Raw genomic sequence first — 16,806 nt, 5'->3', positions numbered from 1 at the left:
CAGATTCCAGATACATTACAACTTTTAGTACCCACGTGGGTTTACGACGATTCAAGAGGTTGAACTTTGGTATCTCATCTGCGGCAGAAATATTTCAGAACGTTATCAGTCAGGTTCTATCTGGAATAGCAGGAGTCCTAAACGTCAGTGATGACATTCTTATATATGGTACAACCCAAGAGGAGCATGACAGTCACTTAGAGCAAGTGTTTCAGAGACTGCAAGCCTGCAATCTAACTGTCAATCCGTCAAAATGTGAGTTTAACCAAAAGTCATTAAGCTTCTTTGGATATATCTTTTCTGAGCAAGGAGTTTCAGTAGATCCTCAGAAAATTTCTGCCATAAAGTCAGCTAGCCAACCTCAAAATGTGTCAGAGGTTCGCAGTTTTCTAGGACTAGTCACGTACTGTGGACGATTTATACCTGATCTGGCCACGGTCTCCGAACCCCTGCGACTACTCACGAAAAAAGACACTCCTTGGACATGGACTACTGAACACCAAGCAGCATTTGACTCCATGAAGTCCAGTCTAACTGGCGACACCGTCATGGCCTATTTTGACCCTCTAAAGTCCACTGAGCTGATCGTGGACGCAAGTCCGGTGGGCCTGGGTGCAATTCTCACACAAGTGTCCAAAGCAGGCAACGTCTCTACCATTTCCTATGCAAGCAAAGCCTTAACAGAGACAGAACAACGCTATTCACAAACTGAAAGGGAAGCTCTTGCGGTTGTATGGGGATGCCTTCATTTTCATCTGTACCTTATGGGACATAAATTCACAGTGATAAGTGACCACAAACCGCTCATTCCGCTTTTCAACAAACATTCTTCAAAGCCTCCCCCACGACTTGAACGCTGGTTGCTCCGCCTACAGAACTACCAGTTTCGGTTGAGATACGAGGCAGGAGCTGGTAATCCGGCAGACTACTTCTCGAGACACCCAACACCACAAACTACCAAGGACGACATCCCAGCAACTATCCTTGCAGAGGAACATATCAATTTTATTGTTGCACATTCTGTGCCAAAAGCCATGACTATGGAGGAAATACAACAAACGGTGGATTCCGATCACCAACTTCAGTTAGTTATAGAGACTGTTCGATCTAAAAATTGGAGCAATTTTCTTGCTGAAGCCCGCCTCCAAACACCAGATCAAACAACCTACTTGACAGCTTTCTTTAATGCACGACATGCTCTCTCTGTGTCTGATTCAAATCTACTGTTGCGTAACAATCGGCTGGTGATACCCCAGAAGCTTCAAAGCAGAGTACTGGATCTGGCCCACGAGGCTCATCAAGGGGTGGTGAAAACAAAGCAATTACTGAGAGAGAAAGTCTGGTTTCCAGGACTAGACAAAAAAGTGGAGGCACTTATTGAAACTTGCATACCTTGCCAAGCAACTACAATTGACCATAGACGCGCACCTTTACAAATGACACCCCTGCCAGAGGGCCCGTGGACTGCTGTTAGTGTTGACTTCTGTGCTTTACCGGATCACTCCTATCTGCTGGTTGTCATGGATGACTATTCGAGGTTCCCAGTCATTGAACATGTTTCGACAACCTCTGCCAGGGCTGTTATACCAAAATTAGACAAGATCTTCTCGGCATATGGCATACCGGAGACAGTGAAATCCGACAATGGACCACCTTTTAATAGCACAGACTTTCGATCATTCGCAACCTATCTGGGTTTCACTCACAGGAAAATAACTCCTTACTGGCCTCAGGCCAATGGTGAAGTGGAACGGTTCATGCAATCAATCAACAAAACTTTGAGGATCGCTACCATGGAGCACAAGGATTTACAGCAAGAGCTACACAGATTTCTTAGACAGTACAGAGCTACACCCCATTCTACTACCGGGGTACCACCCGCCACTGCGCTGTTCAACAGGCCTATGCGTGTCAAACTCCCGAGCGTTCCGCTGAGTCCTGTTCAAACACCAATTGCTACTAAGGATGCCATATCCAAACAGAAGATGAAGAGGTATGCAGATAAGAGCAGTCATCGTTGCAAGCCGCCGGAAGTTTTGGTGGGAGATTGGGTCCTTGTAAAAAGACTAAGACCTAGTGACAAGTTTGCATCACGATACTATCCTGAACCCTTTCAGGTCACACAAGTCAAAGGCACCATGGTCACTGCTCAAGATCACGGTCGCCAGGTCACAAGGAACGTGTCACATTTTAAAAAACTTTGTGACTATATCCCAGAAACAGACGAGGCAGATGGCGATGACGTCCTGCCGGGTCCCCAGAGCTCAGCAGTTCCAAGGGAGGATACCTCAGAGGACTCGGAAAGTTCATCTGGGACTGAGATGTCTCACCGCTATCCAGCGAGGGCAAATCGAAGACCGCCAGCCCACCTTTTGGACTATGTTCTGCAGTAAAAAGAGAAAAAAAAAAAAAAAAACCCTTTGTACTAATGTGAATTTTTGAACCGTTATCCAGTTCTATTGTTGTTTTGTTTTGTGAGAAGAGGAGAGATGTGATGTTGTTACTACATCTGTGATTGGTTGGCTGTTATCCTTGTTTCAGTTTCTGCCTAGTAACGATGATGTAATGTGGAGGAGGGGACAAGGGGAGAGAAGGGAACGGAAGCAGGAGAATAAATGTATGGCTGTTTAAACCTACCATCCAGCATCTCTGTGTGGCCTTCTGGAGTTCCTTTCATCTGCATAACAACACCACAAACACCAGTCAAGGCTCCCAACCCAGATGACTCCGGTCAACAGCCGAGGACCAGCCCCCATCGATACGGTCCAAGCAGACATTCGGTCAAGTACCTGTAGAATCACTGAGGAGACCCGAGCCTGGGCCAGTGACAGAAGGAGACGTGCGGGGCGGGCGAACACCTTCAGCAGAGACTTACGGTACCGGGCGTGGGCAGAGGGCGGGCTGCGGCCCAGACGGGGTCCGACTGACGCTAGAGGGGTCCAGAGAGAACTGATAGACTTTGCTAGTAAAACGTGCGGCTAGTGAAATGGAGCAGCGACCCCTGTCAGGGTCCAGAAAGACGCGGCAGTTCTTAGAGACTGTTCCCCCCAAGTACAGCGTTTACCCACCTCCCAACTAGCATTAGGTTGGATTGTAGACCCCGAGTTTATACCTATATCCCTATTGTACATTAACTAATATATATTCCTGTTTATATAATTGTTTTGTCATTGATTCTGTGAATACTGTGTCTGCATAATCTGCTTCTAATAATAATCTTATATTCATATTATTCTGTTAAGCAAATAAAAGTAGATTGTTGTTCCACCTGGTGTCTCCGCTGTTGCATATAGATCACCTGCTTTCACTATTAGGGAATGTGAGAACAGGTTGTATTTTGTAGAATACAGGAAGAAAAAGATTGTTCCACCACCAGGAGCAAAACAGTAACAAAGCAGTGACATGACAACTATCTGCATAACTAATCATATGCTAAGTAGTTGCAAGTCAAATTTATGTATGAGATATCCGAGATGATTGTCTATAACATGATGGTAGTCTCACGTTCTAAGCAGTAGTGGATGGTGAGACCTGGAGCCTGAAAATCAAAAGTTCAAAACAATGCTACCCTTTTACTCGTTAGTGTATGTTACAAAAAACAATCTCAAGATCACTGAGATTCATTGAATGATCCCAGATTTATTATCTCATAAAGTGACACTGGACAGAATTGAAAAGATTGGCCTGGTTAAGAAGGTAAAAACAGGCTTGTTGATGAAGGGGTTAGGAATGGATACTTACATGGGTCCAGCTATACTGATATCCATCTACATTGAACACTGGCATTACATAGACATAGAGAAGGTCCATAATTTTCCTCATAACAGGATCAGTTTTATAAGTATTAACAGCCTAAAGAAAAGAAGAACATTTTTATTACCTCCAAACTGTCAGGTTATAAACATTATATGACAAACATTTATAAGACAGATGCCACACGGTAACTACAGCAAAATCTAGTACCTCCTTTACAAACCACTGACAAAATGCCGGTCCAATCCATTCTCTTGCATGAATTCCACAATCAATCCACACCTCTCTCTTGTAGGGCTTCTTAGTAATGGATGGCTTGGCTCCCAACTGAATGAACAGAATCTCTATTTAGTGCATTGTGTATTTAAATCAGTGCAGATATCAGTATATAGACAGCAAATTAAACGATAGAGCAGTGTGCCCCAAATGGTGGAAAACATTGGGATGTGACAAGGCCCTGATGGGCACCATAATTGCAATTAGGAGCTAATCTAAATGTCTACGTTATGAAATTTTTTTACATTTGGGTATTATGTATGCTCCATTTCTATGCTGAGTTTTTGATGAATTTTTGAAGCTGCGTTATTTTGCTGCATCAAAAACACAACATCTACAGTTCCAGCAAAGTGAATGGATTTTATAGAAATCTCATGCCCACTCTGCTTTTTTTACGTAGCATAAACACTGTGGTGCGTATTTCAAATCCGCAACATGTCAATTTCTTTTGAGAAATCTCTGCAGATAACAAACGCATATGCATTTTTCTTGCGTCTCCACAACTAAAGTGCACTCAAAAATGGAATGAAAAAAAAAAGCAACTAACATAATTTACATAGTAGGTGAATAAAATCTGGAATGTCAAAAACTCACCAAATACTCATCGTGCAACTATAGCCATAAAGAGATTTTCCCATAGCTGAAAGTTGTACAAAATGTTCTGTTTGGGTTCTACTAAGAATAGTTCAAACTAAGGCTGTGTGCCCACTATGCGTTTTTTAAGCGTTTCCGCAGCAGCAATTCCGCTGCAGAAACGCTTAAAAAACGCTTGGTAGAAGGTCTGCCATGTTCCCCAATGATAATCCGCATGTGCTGTGCACATGCTGCGGAAATTTCCGCTGCGTATTATCATTGCGGAAAAATACGCAGCACTAACAATTATTTTGCGGAAGCGCAGCGTTTTAGACTCCATTGACTTGCATTGGAACACATGTAATCCACATCACTGCATCTGCTCATGCAGAATCCATGTGTTTCAATGTGCAGATGGTACCCGGGTTTGGAGAAGTGGAGACTCTCCTCCGGACCCAGGTACCATAGAACCTGTAAAAAAAAGAATAAAATAAAAAAATAAATATTATACTTACCTTTAGATGGCCCCCGGTGTCTTTGTCCTGGCTTGCCGGCAGCTCACGGTAGACTAAAGGACCTGCGCTGACGTCATTTAGTCATATGACGGGTCACTCGACCGCTGACGTCGGCAGATCCTTTTAATCTACCGCGAGCTGCCGGCAAGCAGAGACAAGGACTCTGGGTGCCATCAGAAGGTAAGCATATATTTATTTTTTATTTTTTAACATTCTTTCGGTCACACTATATAAATCCATGCTGTTTGCATGGATTTATATAGTGTGACCAAATTGTCAAGCACTTTCCAAGTGATGCTAAAATCGCTTTGAAAGCGCTTGACAACCCGCATGCGGAAATGCATGTGAAGAACGCTTCACATCCGCTTGTCTCTGGCAGGAAAAACGCATGTACAATCCCCATGTACAATCCGCATGCCTTTTTTCTGCCAGGGAGATGCAGAAACGCTCAGGAAAAATCCGGAGCATTTCTGCATTGTGGGCACATAGCCTAACACTGACCAATATATAAGCATATAAATATATTAGTTACAGTTATAGAAATAACCAGTTATTGAAATGCTGATTGAAATGCTGATTCTTAGATAGAGGTGTTAACTGCTCTTCATCAATATTATTATGTCCTTGATACTTATACCTTTTCTTTTAATGTACCGTACAGGACCAATCAAAAGTTTGGAAACACCTGTTCAGGCAATAGTTTTTCTTGTCCTTATTGGAATGTGCACATCATAAATTCAGACTGAAGGCAGCAAAACCACGAAGAGATCAAATAGAAACAAGGAGTAAATAAATATTTGGGAAACAAACAAGAATATGTGTTAAACCTTAGATTCCTCCAAGTTACTCCCCTTTTACTGTGATGACAGTTTTACACCCCCTTGGTATTCTCTTAAGAGGCTTCATCAGGTAGTCAGGCACCTGGAATGGCTTCTAATGAACATGTATGGCTTTTGAAGAGTTCATTTGTAGAATCACTGCCCTTTAGAAAGTGGTTGCGACCATGTGGTGTGTTTTGCAAAGGTTGTTGATAAACCATTTCCATGCAGTGCTGAACCCTATCCTACCACTGTCTTTAGCCAGAATGTGGTAAGAACCACTCAACTAAAGAGAAACAATAGTCCATCATTACTTTAAACATTAAGTATATCCATTGAAAACCATCAATTGCTATTATGTAACTGGCTCTCATGAAGTCCTCCCCAGTAAAGGAAGACTAAGAATTACCTCTGCTGCATAGGATTAGTAGAATGGAGTTACCAGCCTCAGAAAATTGACAACACCTCAAATAACAGTCCTCATAAAAGATACAGAGCTGTCAGGTAGCAAACACACCTCAATATCAACTGTCCAGAGGAGACTACAAGAAGCAGGCATTTATGGTCAAATTGCTACAAAGAAGCCACTACTGAGGACTGTCAAAAGAAGAGACCAGTTTTGGCCAAGCAACAAAAGGACTAGGCATTAGATCAATGTACTGTGTTCTGATGAATCAAAATCTGAGATTTTTGTTTCCAACCACCATGTTTTTGTGAGAAAAGGTGAGCAGACAGTTTCTAAATGTTTGAAGCATGGAGAGGTCGTTGTGATGTTGGGGGTGGTGGGGTGTTTTGCTGGTGACACTGTTGGGTGAGTGTGGAAAATGTGAAATAAATCACCGACATTGCTACCACAACATTATGCAATTACGTGCTGGTTTTACCATTTGGTTTCCACTTAGTGATACTATCATTTGTGTTGCAACAGGACAATTACCAAAAACACATCTTCAGGCTATGCAAGCCCTATGTAACCAAGAAGGAGAGGTATTAAGAGCTGCATCAGATGACTTCTCCACCATAATCACCTGATCTGAATCCAATCGAGATGGTTTGAGATGAGTTGAACTGCAGGATAAAGGTAAAGCAGTGTCACATCGGTGGCTTGAGTGCTTTATCGGTGCCATTCTACTCACCATGCTCACTGCTCTGTTCTTCTCAGTCTCAGGCCATCACACTGAACTCACTTTTTGCAGCATTCCCAGCATTGCTGCATCCTCCTATTGCTGAGAATCTCCACCAGGCTATAGGGAGGCGCCAGACTCTGCAGGAATTTAACCCCTGTGTGTCCTGCAGAGTTTAACTTCTCCGGCCTATCTCCTCGCCGCAGGGGATATATTAGGCAGCTATGACCTCCATACCATGCCTGGACTTAGGTTCCCAGTGCAGTACATCTCCTAATATCCTGTTAACTGTATTATAGTGTTGTCTCTACTATTACCAACCCAGCTAGCTTCTTCGTTTTGTCTGATCTCTCTGCTCCTGACTCCGGCTTCGTATTCTGATCCTTTTCTGCCTACTCCGACCTCGGACTGTCAGACTACATGTCTGCCTGTGCCATCTGTACCTCGTATCCCTGCCTTGGCCCATTGGTCAGCTGCTGTAGGTCCAACGACTGCCCTCTAGTCGCACCTGGTGGCTACCCTAACGGCCAAAGCCTATTATCACCATCAGAGGCTCTAGTGAAGACCAGATTGCCACTTAGTCATGCCTTTCCAGGGTAAGCCAATCCAGTGGAGCAGTAAGTCCACACCCACTGCCGTCACAAGCAGCCAATAATTGCTAAAAACTTCTGAAAACACCTTCAAGACTACTGGAAAGCCATTCCAGGTATCCCAGTGAAGCAGCTTAAGAGAATGCCAACATGGTGTAAAGGTATCAGAGTGAAAGGTCAGTACTTTGAAAAATCTAAGATATAACACTTATTCTGCTTTGTTTCGCATGTGTTTTTACTCCTTGTTTCCAAATGTGTACCTTCGTGATTTTGCTTCCTTCAGTCAGAATCTACAATCTGCACATTCCAATATGAACAAAGAACACCACTGCATGAACAGAATCATCCAAACTTTTGACTGGTACTGTATCTTTTCTATGCAGTCTTGCTAAATTGCATTTCATGTTCTACAAGAGAAAATAAACAATTATTACTTCATCATTTTTTCTAGAGCTAGAACATTAACCTTTATGTAATTTTGGAAACCTTTGCTTTTTAAACTCCTATATTCATGATATATGATCAAGAACAATAAACATCCAAAATAAAAAATATTCCAGCAATTCATCCTTTCCTTTGATCATATTTTGACTCGTACTGCTGATAATGAGAAAAACATTAAAGTGGCACTCACATCAAAGTTTTTAACCTCTTAATATATTGCAATCATCATATTATATAACACTGTGTACTTACAATTGCTCATTTTGCCTTTCTACCCAGTTAATTCTTCTCTTTTTCATTAGGTCTATGACATCACGTGATTAAAACCTGACTAGCTGAATCCTTGTAAGCTCTATGTAGAAAGAAGAAGTCAGTTTTCCCTGTATGAGTCATAAGTCACTGCAAAAGTCAATGGCAAAGGGGAGGGAGCAGCTGGGTCAGGAGTTGAAGAGGGGAATGATAAATGCAGGGACAAGTGACTTCATGTTTCTATGTAGAGCAGAGAAAAGAGAAGAAATAGCTGGGTAGAAAGGCAAATGACCAATTATAAGTACACAGTGCTGTATAATATGATGACTGCAATATATTAAAAGGATAAAAACTTTGATGGGAGACCTTCTTTAAGAAATTTTCTGTATGTGTCAGACACTCAGCCATGTGTACCCACCTCCTCACTGTTCTATGTCAGGCTGTAAAATAACTGGCTGCAGCAGGAGCCTCCCCTCTATTATTTTTCTACAGTAAAACAAAAATGTTAAAGGGAATCTGTCAGCATGTTTTTGCTTCCTCATCTGAGAGCAGCATAATGTAGGTAAAGAGAAGCTGAATCCAATGATGTATCACTTAGATTACTGGGTGCAGCTGTTCTGGTACAATCAGAGCTTTTAGATTTAGAATGAAGCAGAGCTGAGAAAGCTAATCCCGCCCACACCAGGCTCTCCATGTACAAAGTCCATAGACAGTGAGTTGCTTAGTTGCTGGACTAGTCCGGCAATGTTAATCTTAGTGATAAATCCTTCATAGTTAGTAAACAACAGCAGGCACTTTGACAAGTGACACATCCCCAAACCCTGTGTCTCAGCCTCTATCTCCTGCTGTCTTCAGTTTACATAGCAAAACCCTGCTGACAGATTCCCTTTAAGCTTCAAGCTTTGGCTAAGTACTATCCCCTTTTGGCCACTAAAATAAAAAAGAAGAGATCAAAAGGAAGTAAACTGTTGTGTCCACTGCTGGATTTTAACAAGATTATTTGTTTCGGGAACATGCTGAAAATGCTGCAGACTACAAGTTCTGACTATATTTATTGTTTAAAGAAATCTTCAAGTCCAGATAAAAAACTGGCTTATACATTATCGACATCATACCTGGTGTCCTGTTTTTGATACCCGTTACTGCTATTCACAAGTGCTGCTAGGGCCATTTTCTCTGTGTTGAAAATGGCTGTTATTGTGGGATTGGAAAATTTGAATCACACGTCTCCGCTGTACCTTCACTGCCCTGGAATAGGCCATTGCTAATAATTTCAGTGCTGCATTCATTCCTGCTGACAATGCACTGGGGATGCCAGGGAGGCATAGATCAGACTGGGCACTGCTCAGGGAGCCTGAGCGACTACTGCAGTAATTTGAAACTCAAACTTTTTCCACAGGCAAAACTGGCTCTCTTGGCAGTAAAGAAGCAGCATCAAAAAAAGTAGGTTTTGCTGTTTTTTTGCTACGTATTTGCAGCGTTTTTTTTGCTGCATTTTAATTGTCTCTTGTGCATGCTGATAAAGTTTAGTGCTATAAAAAAAGATGACGCAACTTCCTTAGGTTTTTGAACCAAAAACGCAGCAAAACTTGATACCTGCATTTTTTTGCTGCGTTTTTGCACTACCCATTGCTTTGTATGGGTGAAAAAAATGCTGCCAAAATGCTGAAAGATGTGACATGCTGCAGTTTGCAAGAACGCAGCAGTTTTCCAAATCAGTCAAGAAAAAAAAACAATGTGTGCATGAGATTTCTGAAATCTCATAGCTTTTGCTGGTACTGTAAAATGCAGCTTAAAATTTGCATTAAAAAAAACACAGCAAAAACACAACGTGTGAACATAGCCTAACAGTTGGAAACAGCAGCAGGGATCAAAAGCACAGCATCAAGTATGGTGTCTATACATCAGTAATGTATAGGCAAATTTAGTATCTGGACTGGAGGGTCATTTTAATTATTCAATTGATACTAGAAAAACTTATGTGTAACATATGTAGAATTCCATATGGAAATACGTGGCCAAAAATACAATGCTTCTTTACATTGCAGTATGTTATATCTCCAGATTCACAAAAGAAAAAAAGCTGCATACATTTTCTGTAGGAGAACTTTACATGTTTTTGAAGTGAGGCATAAAATCAGGCAATGAATTTTAGGATCATTGTCAGAAGGAAAGCAATGTTTGCGTTTTCAGATGAGTCTCCCATCAGGTCTCTTACCTTAAGCACATACAATGGTCTCCCCTCATAGGATGTTCCCAAGGAAAACATGTGAACAAGGTTAGAATGAGTTCGATTCATGTGATGCATCCACTTTACAATCTGCAACCAAAGAGATTTTATAATATTTCACAGCAATCATGAATATATTGCGGCAGATTTTGCATGTAGAATGGACCTTTTATAAAATACATGAACGCAGCCAATATTCATAACTGAATGCTCTAAAAAGTACAGTCCAGTGTTCACATTAAAGAGTTCCTGTTATTTCATATAACTTTATAAAATAAGCTGTCACATGTGTCTACATGTAACATGAGAAATAACACTACTTCTTTTGCCATCTCTCAGGCTATGTGCCCACGATGCAGAAATGAAGCAGAAAATTTCTGCAGCATTTCTGCATCTCCCTGGCAGAAAAAAACGCATGCAGATTGTGCATGTGTGGCACCCCAGGGGTCTGGTCTCCACAGTAATAGCAATGTTATGTCTGAGAGCAGGTGGGAGGTCTCTTGGTCAGGAATCCTATGCATGCCACACCTCCTGCCCAGTCCTGGGAGGGGAAGAACTTCCCCTATATAAAACTGGGGCTGAGGCAGGGTTAGAGAGAAGAAGAGTAGAGTAGAGAGAAGAAGAGGAGCAGCTTAGGAAAGAAAGATCAGGAGCTCAGTGGGAGCAGTGCTAAAAGGAATCAGGGGCTGGCAGCTGAAGAGCTCGCCCTGATTGAAGAGTTACCACCGGACCCGGAGTCCGAGGCTGTGGGGATTAACCCAGACCCAGCAGCAGAAACCGCCCGGCAGGGGATTTCAGGTCCTCTGGCCAAGAAACCCGAAGGCACGGTCACACGCGTGGGACCAGCACCGCCGTCGTGGAGCGGAAGCCACTAGAAGGCCCCGAGTCACCGGCCATACGAGTGAGCACCACACGGTACACTCAGGGACGTGGGCTACATTTACCCGCCTCTAGCAAGGAAGCCAGAAGAGTACAATTAGTTGGGGAGGCCTACAACTCCGCCTGGCCAAGGGGGATCCCATCTGCTCAAGGACTGACCAGGCCCCGACCGCTAGCCAGTACTCCGGGAGGGTCTATCTTTGTCACCAGTAAAGACCCTGAACTACACCGCATCGTCTCTGAGTGGTTCCTGCTACCCCCATCATCCACGTCGGCTGCCCTAAGGCCATACCCCTCCCGTTGGGGGTTATACCATCCACGCTGCACCATCCTTCCACCGGCCTCAGCGGTCTGCCCTGCAGTGGCAGCTCCATAGCTGCATTCAACGGGTGGCGTAGTCGTCCTACATCTACTGCTAATATACTGCCACTCAGCTTGACTCCCTGGGCACGGACCGGGTCACCGCCACGAGACTACTACCCCTATCAGATCCGGCTCCGGGTAGGCTCCCGCGTGCGCAACGCTACTCAGCACAGGCCCAGGGGCGCGTCACATGCGTTTTTCCTGCAGAATACATGCGGATCCACATGCGGGTTCACATGCGTTTCCGCATGCAGATTGACAAGCACTTTCCAGGCGATAGCATCACTTGGAAAGTGCTTGACAACTAGGTCACACTATATAAATCCATGCAAACAGCATGGATTTATACAGTGTGAACCGTAAAAATTAAAACAAATAAAGCTATACTCACCCCCGAGGCCCCGGCGTGGCTGCAGCGCTCGTTCCTGTCTGGTTCCCGGCTGCCAGCATATCGCGAGACAGAGCGGTGTAGGGCCTGCGGTCACATGACTGTGACGTCACCGAAGGTCCTTCAGCGCTGCTGGCATTCAGAGAGAAGACGCCGGACAGGTGAGTATAAACTTTATTTGTTATTTTATTATTTTTTTACAGGTATAATGGTACCCAGGTCTGGATGAGAGTCTCCTCTCCTCCAGAACTGGGTACCATCCGCACATAGAGACGCATAGAAGCCGCTTGTAAAAATGTACAGTCGCGGTTTCTATGCGTCTCAATGCAAGTCAATGGCGGGAGTTCCGCTGCACTTCCGCAAAATTAAATGACATGCTGCGGATTTTTGTACGCAGCATAAACGCTGCGGAAAAATTCGCAGCATGTGCATAGAACTTGCGGAATCCCATTGGGGACCATGGGGTGCGGATTACCTAGCGTTTAACAAGCGTTTCCGCTGCGGAAATTCCGCAGCATAAACGCTTGGAAAACGCTACGTGGGCACACAGCCTTATTTTCAGTTGTCTCTGAGCTAGTGTGGAATATTAGCTGCTCTGATGTGTCCCATTCACAGAGACATGAAGGATTCCTCCTCTTCTCTATGTAACACATGTGTCGAAGCTGCAGCAGCAGCATGGACAAGTCATACACTATTAGGCTGGAATCACACTAGCATATAGTATTGAGATGATTTAAAGGGAATCTGTCACCCCCTTGGGAGATATCAGACCGCTACTATGGGCATACAGGGTATAGAAAAGTAAATCTATACATACCTGTATGGCCCATAGTAGAGGTTTGATTGCACAGAAAAGCGCTTTAATCAATTCTATTTGTACAGGCTTGGCGTCTGGGGGACGCCAAGCAATCCCCGCCTATGTGCTTATTATTTCCCCAAATCCCCACCTATATGCTTAATTATCATATTCCGCTTTTCTCTGCAATCAAACCTCTACTATGGGCCATACAGGTATGTATAGATTTACTTTTCTATACCCTGTATGGCCATAGTAGAGGTCTGATAACTCCAAAGTGGTGACAGATTCCCTTTAACACAACAGAGGATCTACAGTGCCTGTTCTTAGGCTGTGTGCCCACGTAGCGTTTTTCAAGCGTTTATGCTGCGGAATTTCCGCAGCGTAAACGCTTGTTAAACGCTAGGTAATCCGCACCCCATGGTCCCCAAGGGGATTCCGCATGTTCTATGCACATGCTGCGGATTTTTCCGCAGCGTTTATGCTGTGTACAAAAATCTGCAGCATGTCATTTAATTTTGCGGAAGCGCAGCGGAACTCCCGCCATTGACTTGCATTGAAACGCATAGAAACCGCGACTGTACATTTGTACAAGCGGCTTCTATGCGTCTCTATGTGCGGATGGTACCCAGTTCTGGAGGAGAGGAGACTCTCATCCAGACCTGGGTACCATTGTACCTGTAAAAAAAGAATAAAATAACAAATAAAGTTATATTCACCTGTCCGGCGGCTTCTCTCTGAATGCCGGCATCGCTGAAGGACCTTCGGTGACGTCACAGTCATGTGACCGCAGGCCCTTCACCGCTCTGTCTCGCGATATGCCGGCAGCGGGGAACCAGACAGGAACGAGCGCTGCAGCCACGCCGGGGCCTCGGGGGTGAGTATAGCTTTATTTGTTTTAATTTTTACGGTTCACACTGTATAAATCCATGCCGTTTGCATGGATTTATACAGTGTGACCTAGTTGTCAAGCACTTTCCAAGTGATGCTATCGCCTGGAAAGTGCTTGTCAATCTGCATGCGGAAACGCATGTGAACCCGCATGTGGATCCGCATGTATTCTGCAGGAAAAACGCATGCACAATCTGCATGCGTTTTTTCTGCCAGGGAGATGCAGAAATGCTGCAGAAATTTTCTGCTTCATTTCTGCATCGTGGGCACATAGCCTTATAGTTCTACAATGTGCTGTTCCCCCTGGAAATGTATAAATCAATTGACAGCTGGGCATTATGGTTTCCTTTGTCATTGGTGTGTGTCCTTACACACACTCTGATGACACACAGGAGAATGATTTGTCAACTGTATCAGTTAAGTTTCCCGAAGGATGAGAGATGCTCCAGAATTATTTAATAGGGAATACAAGTACAGGTGATTCCAAAAGGGTGGTGTAAAATCACACCCTCAGTATTCATACGTGAGAAAACATGATCCAATTTTATTAATATGAAGAGACACTATCTATCCAAGATTTATCTATACACCTCAAAGTGATTTCCATTGCATGTTATGTGCTGACAGGAGTTAATCGGTCATGTCAGGGTTGGGCTTTTTTGAGTGGCTGTAAGAGATGGGCGGGACGGCTGTAGCACCCTGAGGATTCGGCTGCTACAGGGGTATTGCACCTCAACCCAGAGGTGTGATATTCCACTCCCGGGTAAGGATGGAGTGTGGAACTGAGCTCAGTTAGCTGCATGCACTACACACATCCCATTTCCGGGGAACAGACCGATGGTACTCCCACTAGAGAAATGTGCAGGTACGACAGTGTCTGTTCCTGGCTGGAGTGGGAGGGGGGTGGAACATCCCAGTAGTGTAGGGGCAGATAGGGGGAGCAGCCTGGGTAAAGCTAGGAGCTCATTGGGTGCTGGTCACCTGAGCTCACACATAGAGGGAGTATATAAGGTGGGCACCATCTTAGATCAGGGTCTTTGTAGAGGAAGAGAGCAGAGGAGAAGAGCAGCTCCAAGGCCAAGAGAGAGAGAGAGGAGAAAGAAAGACCCAGAGGGGGAGAAAGAAGGAACTCCAAGAGCCCAAATTAGACCAGAGGGTGAAGAGTTGGCAACAGGGTACCGGATCCCAAGCTGGCAGAGGCTACAGCACACCTTAGCCAGGAACCGGAGGTCGTGGGCAGGACCGATCTGCCACGATCACCCACTAAATCCACCCGGAAGGCAGACCAGGAATAGGGTCAGGGAACCCAGAGAAAAGGGTTTACCACCAAGAGGCCCGAGGGAGCCGGACATAGGTGGATCCCTGGTGGGGAAGGCCAGAGAAGAGGACAGGACAGAAAGGGAGCTCAGGACCACGCTCCAGAATCACCTGGGGGTTGGCCGAGTCCAGGACCTGGTGGACGCAGCACGGCTCGGGTGGTCACTTAAGGCCGGAGTGACCAGAACAACTGCAGTAAGTAAACAAACCCTGAACTGCACAGCCCGACTCTGAGTCTCATTTCCATCCCCGCTGCACCACCACAACCCCCATCCTCTGCAACTGACCCCCTGAGGCTATACCCCTCCCGTTGGGGGTTATACTACCTGAGCTGCACATACATCACCAGCCTCAGCGGACCCTGCTGCAGCGGCGGCCGCATTGACCGCAATTCAACGGGTGGCGTAGTCGACACAAAAGAACATCTAGTAACATCATAAGGACTGCCACACACTGAGCTTGACACCCTGGGCACGGACCGGGTCACAGCCACTCGGAGACTACAACCCCCATCTGATCCGGCTCCGGGTATCCCTAACAGCACTGGCCCAGGGGGCGCGTCAACTTTGGCGTAGTCGGCAGGATAACGTGCCCGCAACAACCGGGTACTGCGTGCCTGAAGAAAAGTACACCGTTACCTTAAAAAGAAGTCTCCCGCCGGTTCCGGAGGGTCCCCGCCAACGGGCCCCATCGCAGGTCGTTTCCCGCCGGTTGTCCGCCATTTGCAGCTTTTTCCCGCCATCCATGGAGTTTCCCGCCACTGGGAGACGATTCCCGCCATTTCTGAAGATTTCCCGCCTTGGGGGAGCGGACGCCATTATGGGCGTGCCAGAGGGTGGCAAGAGGTCACCTCCCATCGTGGGCCAGGTCGAAGAATGGCACCAAAAGCGGAAACCGCGCCCACCAACAGAGACTGTGATGCTGGAAGTGTCCATCAGCGTGAGAGAACTGCCCCTGGAACTGAAGTTGCCCCGGGACCACCCTCGATGTGGGCGGAGACAGAACAAGAGAACAAAGATGGGTGTCGCCTGGAGCAGTCTGGAGAGAGCGCACCCGGAGACAAGACGTCTGGAAGAGAGTCCAGAGAAAGCACACCCGGAGATGGAGGGAGAGCCAGGCAGCACCGACCCAGTGGTCAGGAGCCTGATGCGGGCCGCCACTCCAGGCAGCACCGACCCAGTGGTCAGGAGCCTGTTGCAGGTCGCCACTCCAGAAGGCCTGCTGGAGATCCTAACACAGCTCCCCCGAGATCGGGAGTGTGCACAGACTGCGCTGGAGGGCCTCGCACAGAGGTTGGCCCGGGTGCAACGAGAGACGTTGGCGGAGTGGAGCCGAGAGATGGCCCAGCAGACCGAGACTCGTCAGCGGAGCACGCCACCCGAGACGAGGAGACAGACCGCCTCTGAGGATGGCGCAGGAGGACTGAAGGCCGGAGACGGCGCCGAGAAGGGAGCCGAACGAATGGAGGCAGGTAAAGGGGACGTCACTACCCCGAGCCGGGAAACCGCGTGCCTGCCCCAGCTCCCCGTCGCAGAGCCCGAAGTACCCCCTGCCGTGCCCGTCGCTGTAACGTCACCGCCGCAGACTAGGCCTCAAACGG

The 16,806-nt window shown here is 45.8% G+C and overlaps 1 protein-coding gene across 1 annotated transcript in view; it reads right to left on the bottom strand.

The window, feature by feature from the left end:
• The window catches only part of CPA6 (carboxypeptidase A6), a 400,270-nt gene that overhangs the window by 68,836 nt on the left and 314,628 nt on the right, over positions 1-16,806 (bottom strand). The window contains exons 5-7 of the mRNA XM_073679426.1: positions 10,561-10,662; positions 3,964-4,080; positions 3,742-3,852 (exon numbers count right to left, since the gene is read on the bottom strand). Of these exons, the coding sequence (XP_073535527.1) occupies positions 3,742-3,852; positions 3,964-4,080; positions 10,561-10,662 (330 nt within the window). The remainder of the gene's footprint in view (positions 1-3,741; positions 3,853-3,963; positions 4,081-10,560; positions 10,663-16,806) is intronic.

The sequence above is a fragment of the Phyllobates terribilis genome, unplaced genomic scaffold (assembly GCF_046119375.1).
Source record: "Phyllobates terribilis strain yellow unplaced genomic scaffold, ASM4611937v1 Scaffold_4__5_contigs__length_816908805, whole genome shotgun sequence".
Classification (NCBI taxonomy): domain Eukaryota; kingdom Metazoa; phylum Chordata; class Amphibia; order Anura; family Dendrobatidae; genus Phyllobates; species Phyllobates terribilis.
The sequence above is the reverse complement of the archived record's forward strand: the minus strand, read 5'-3'. Positions and strand labels throughout refer to the sequence as shown.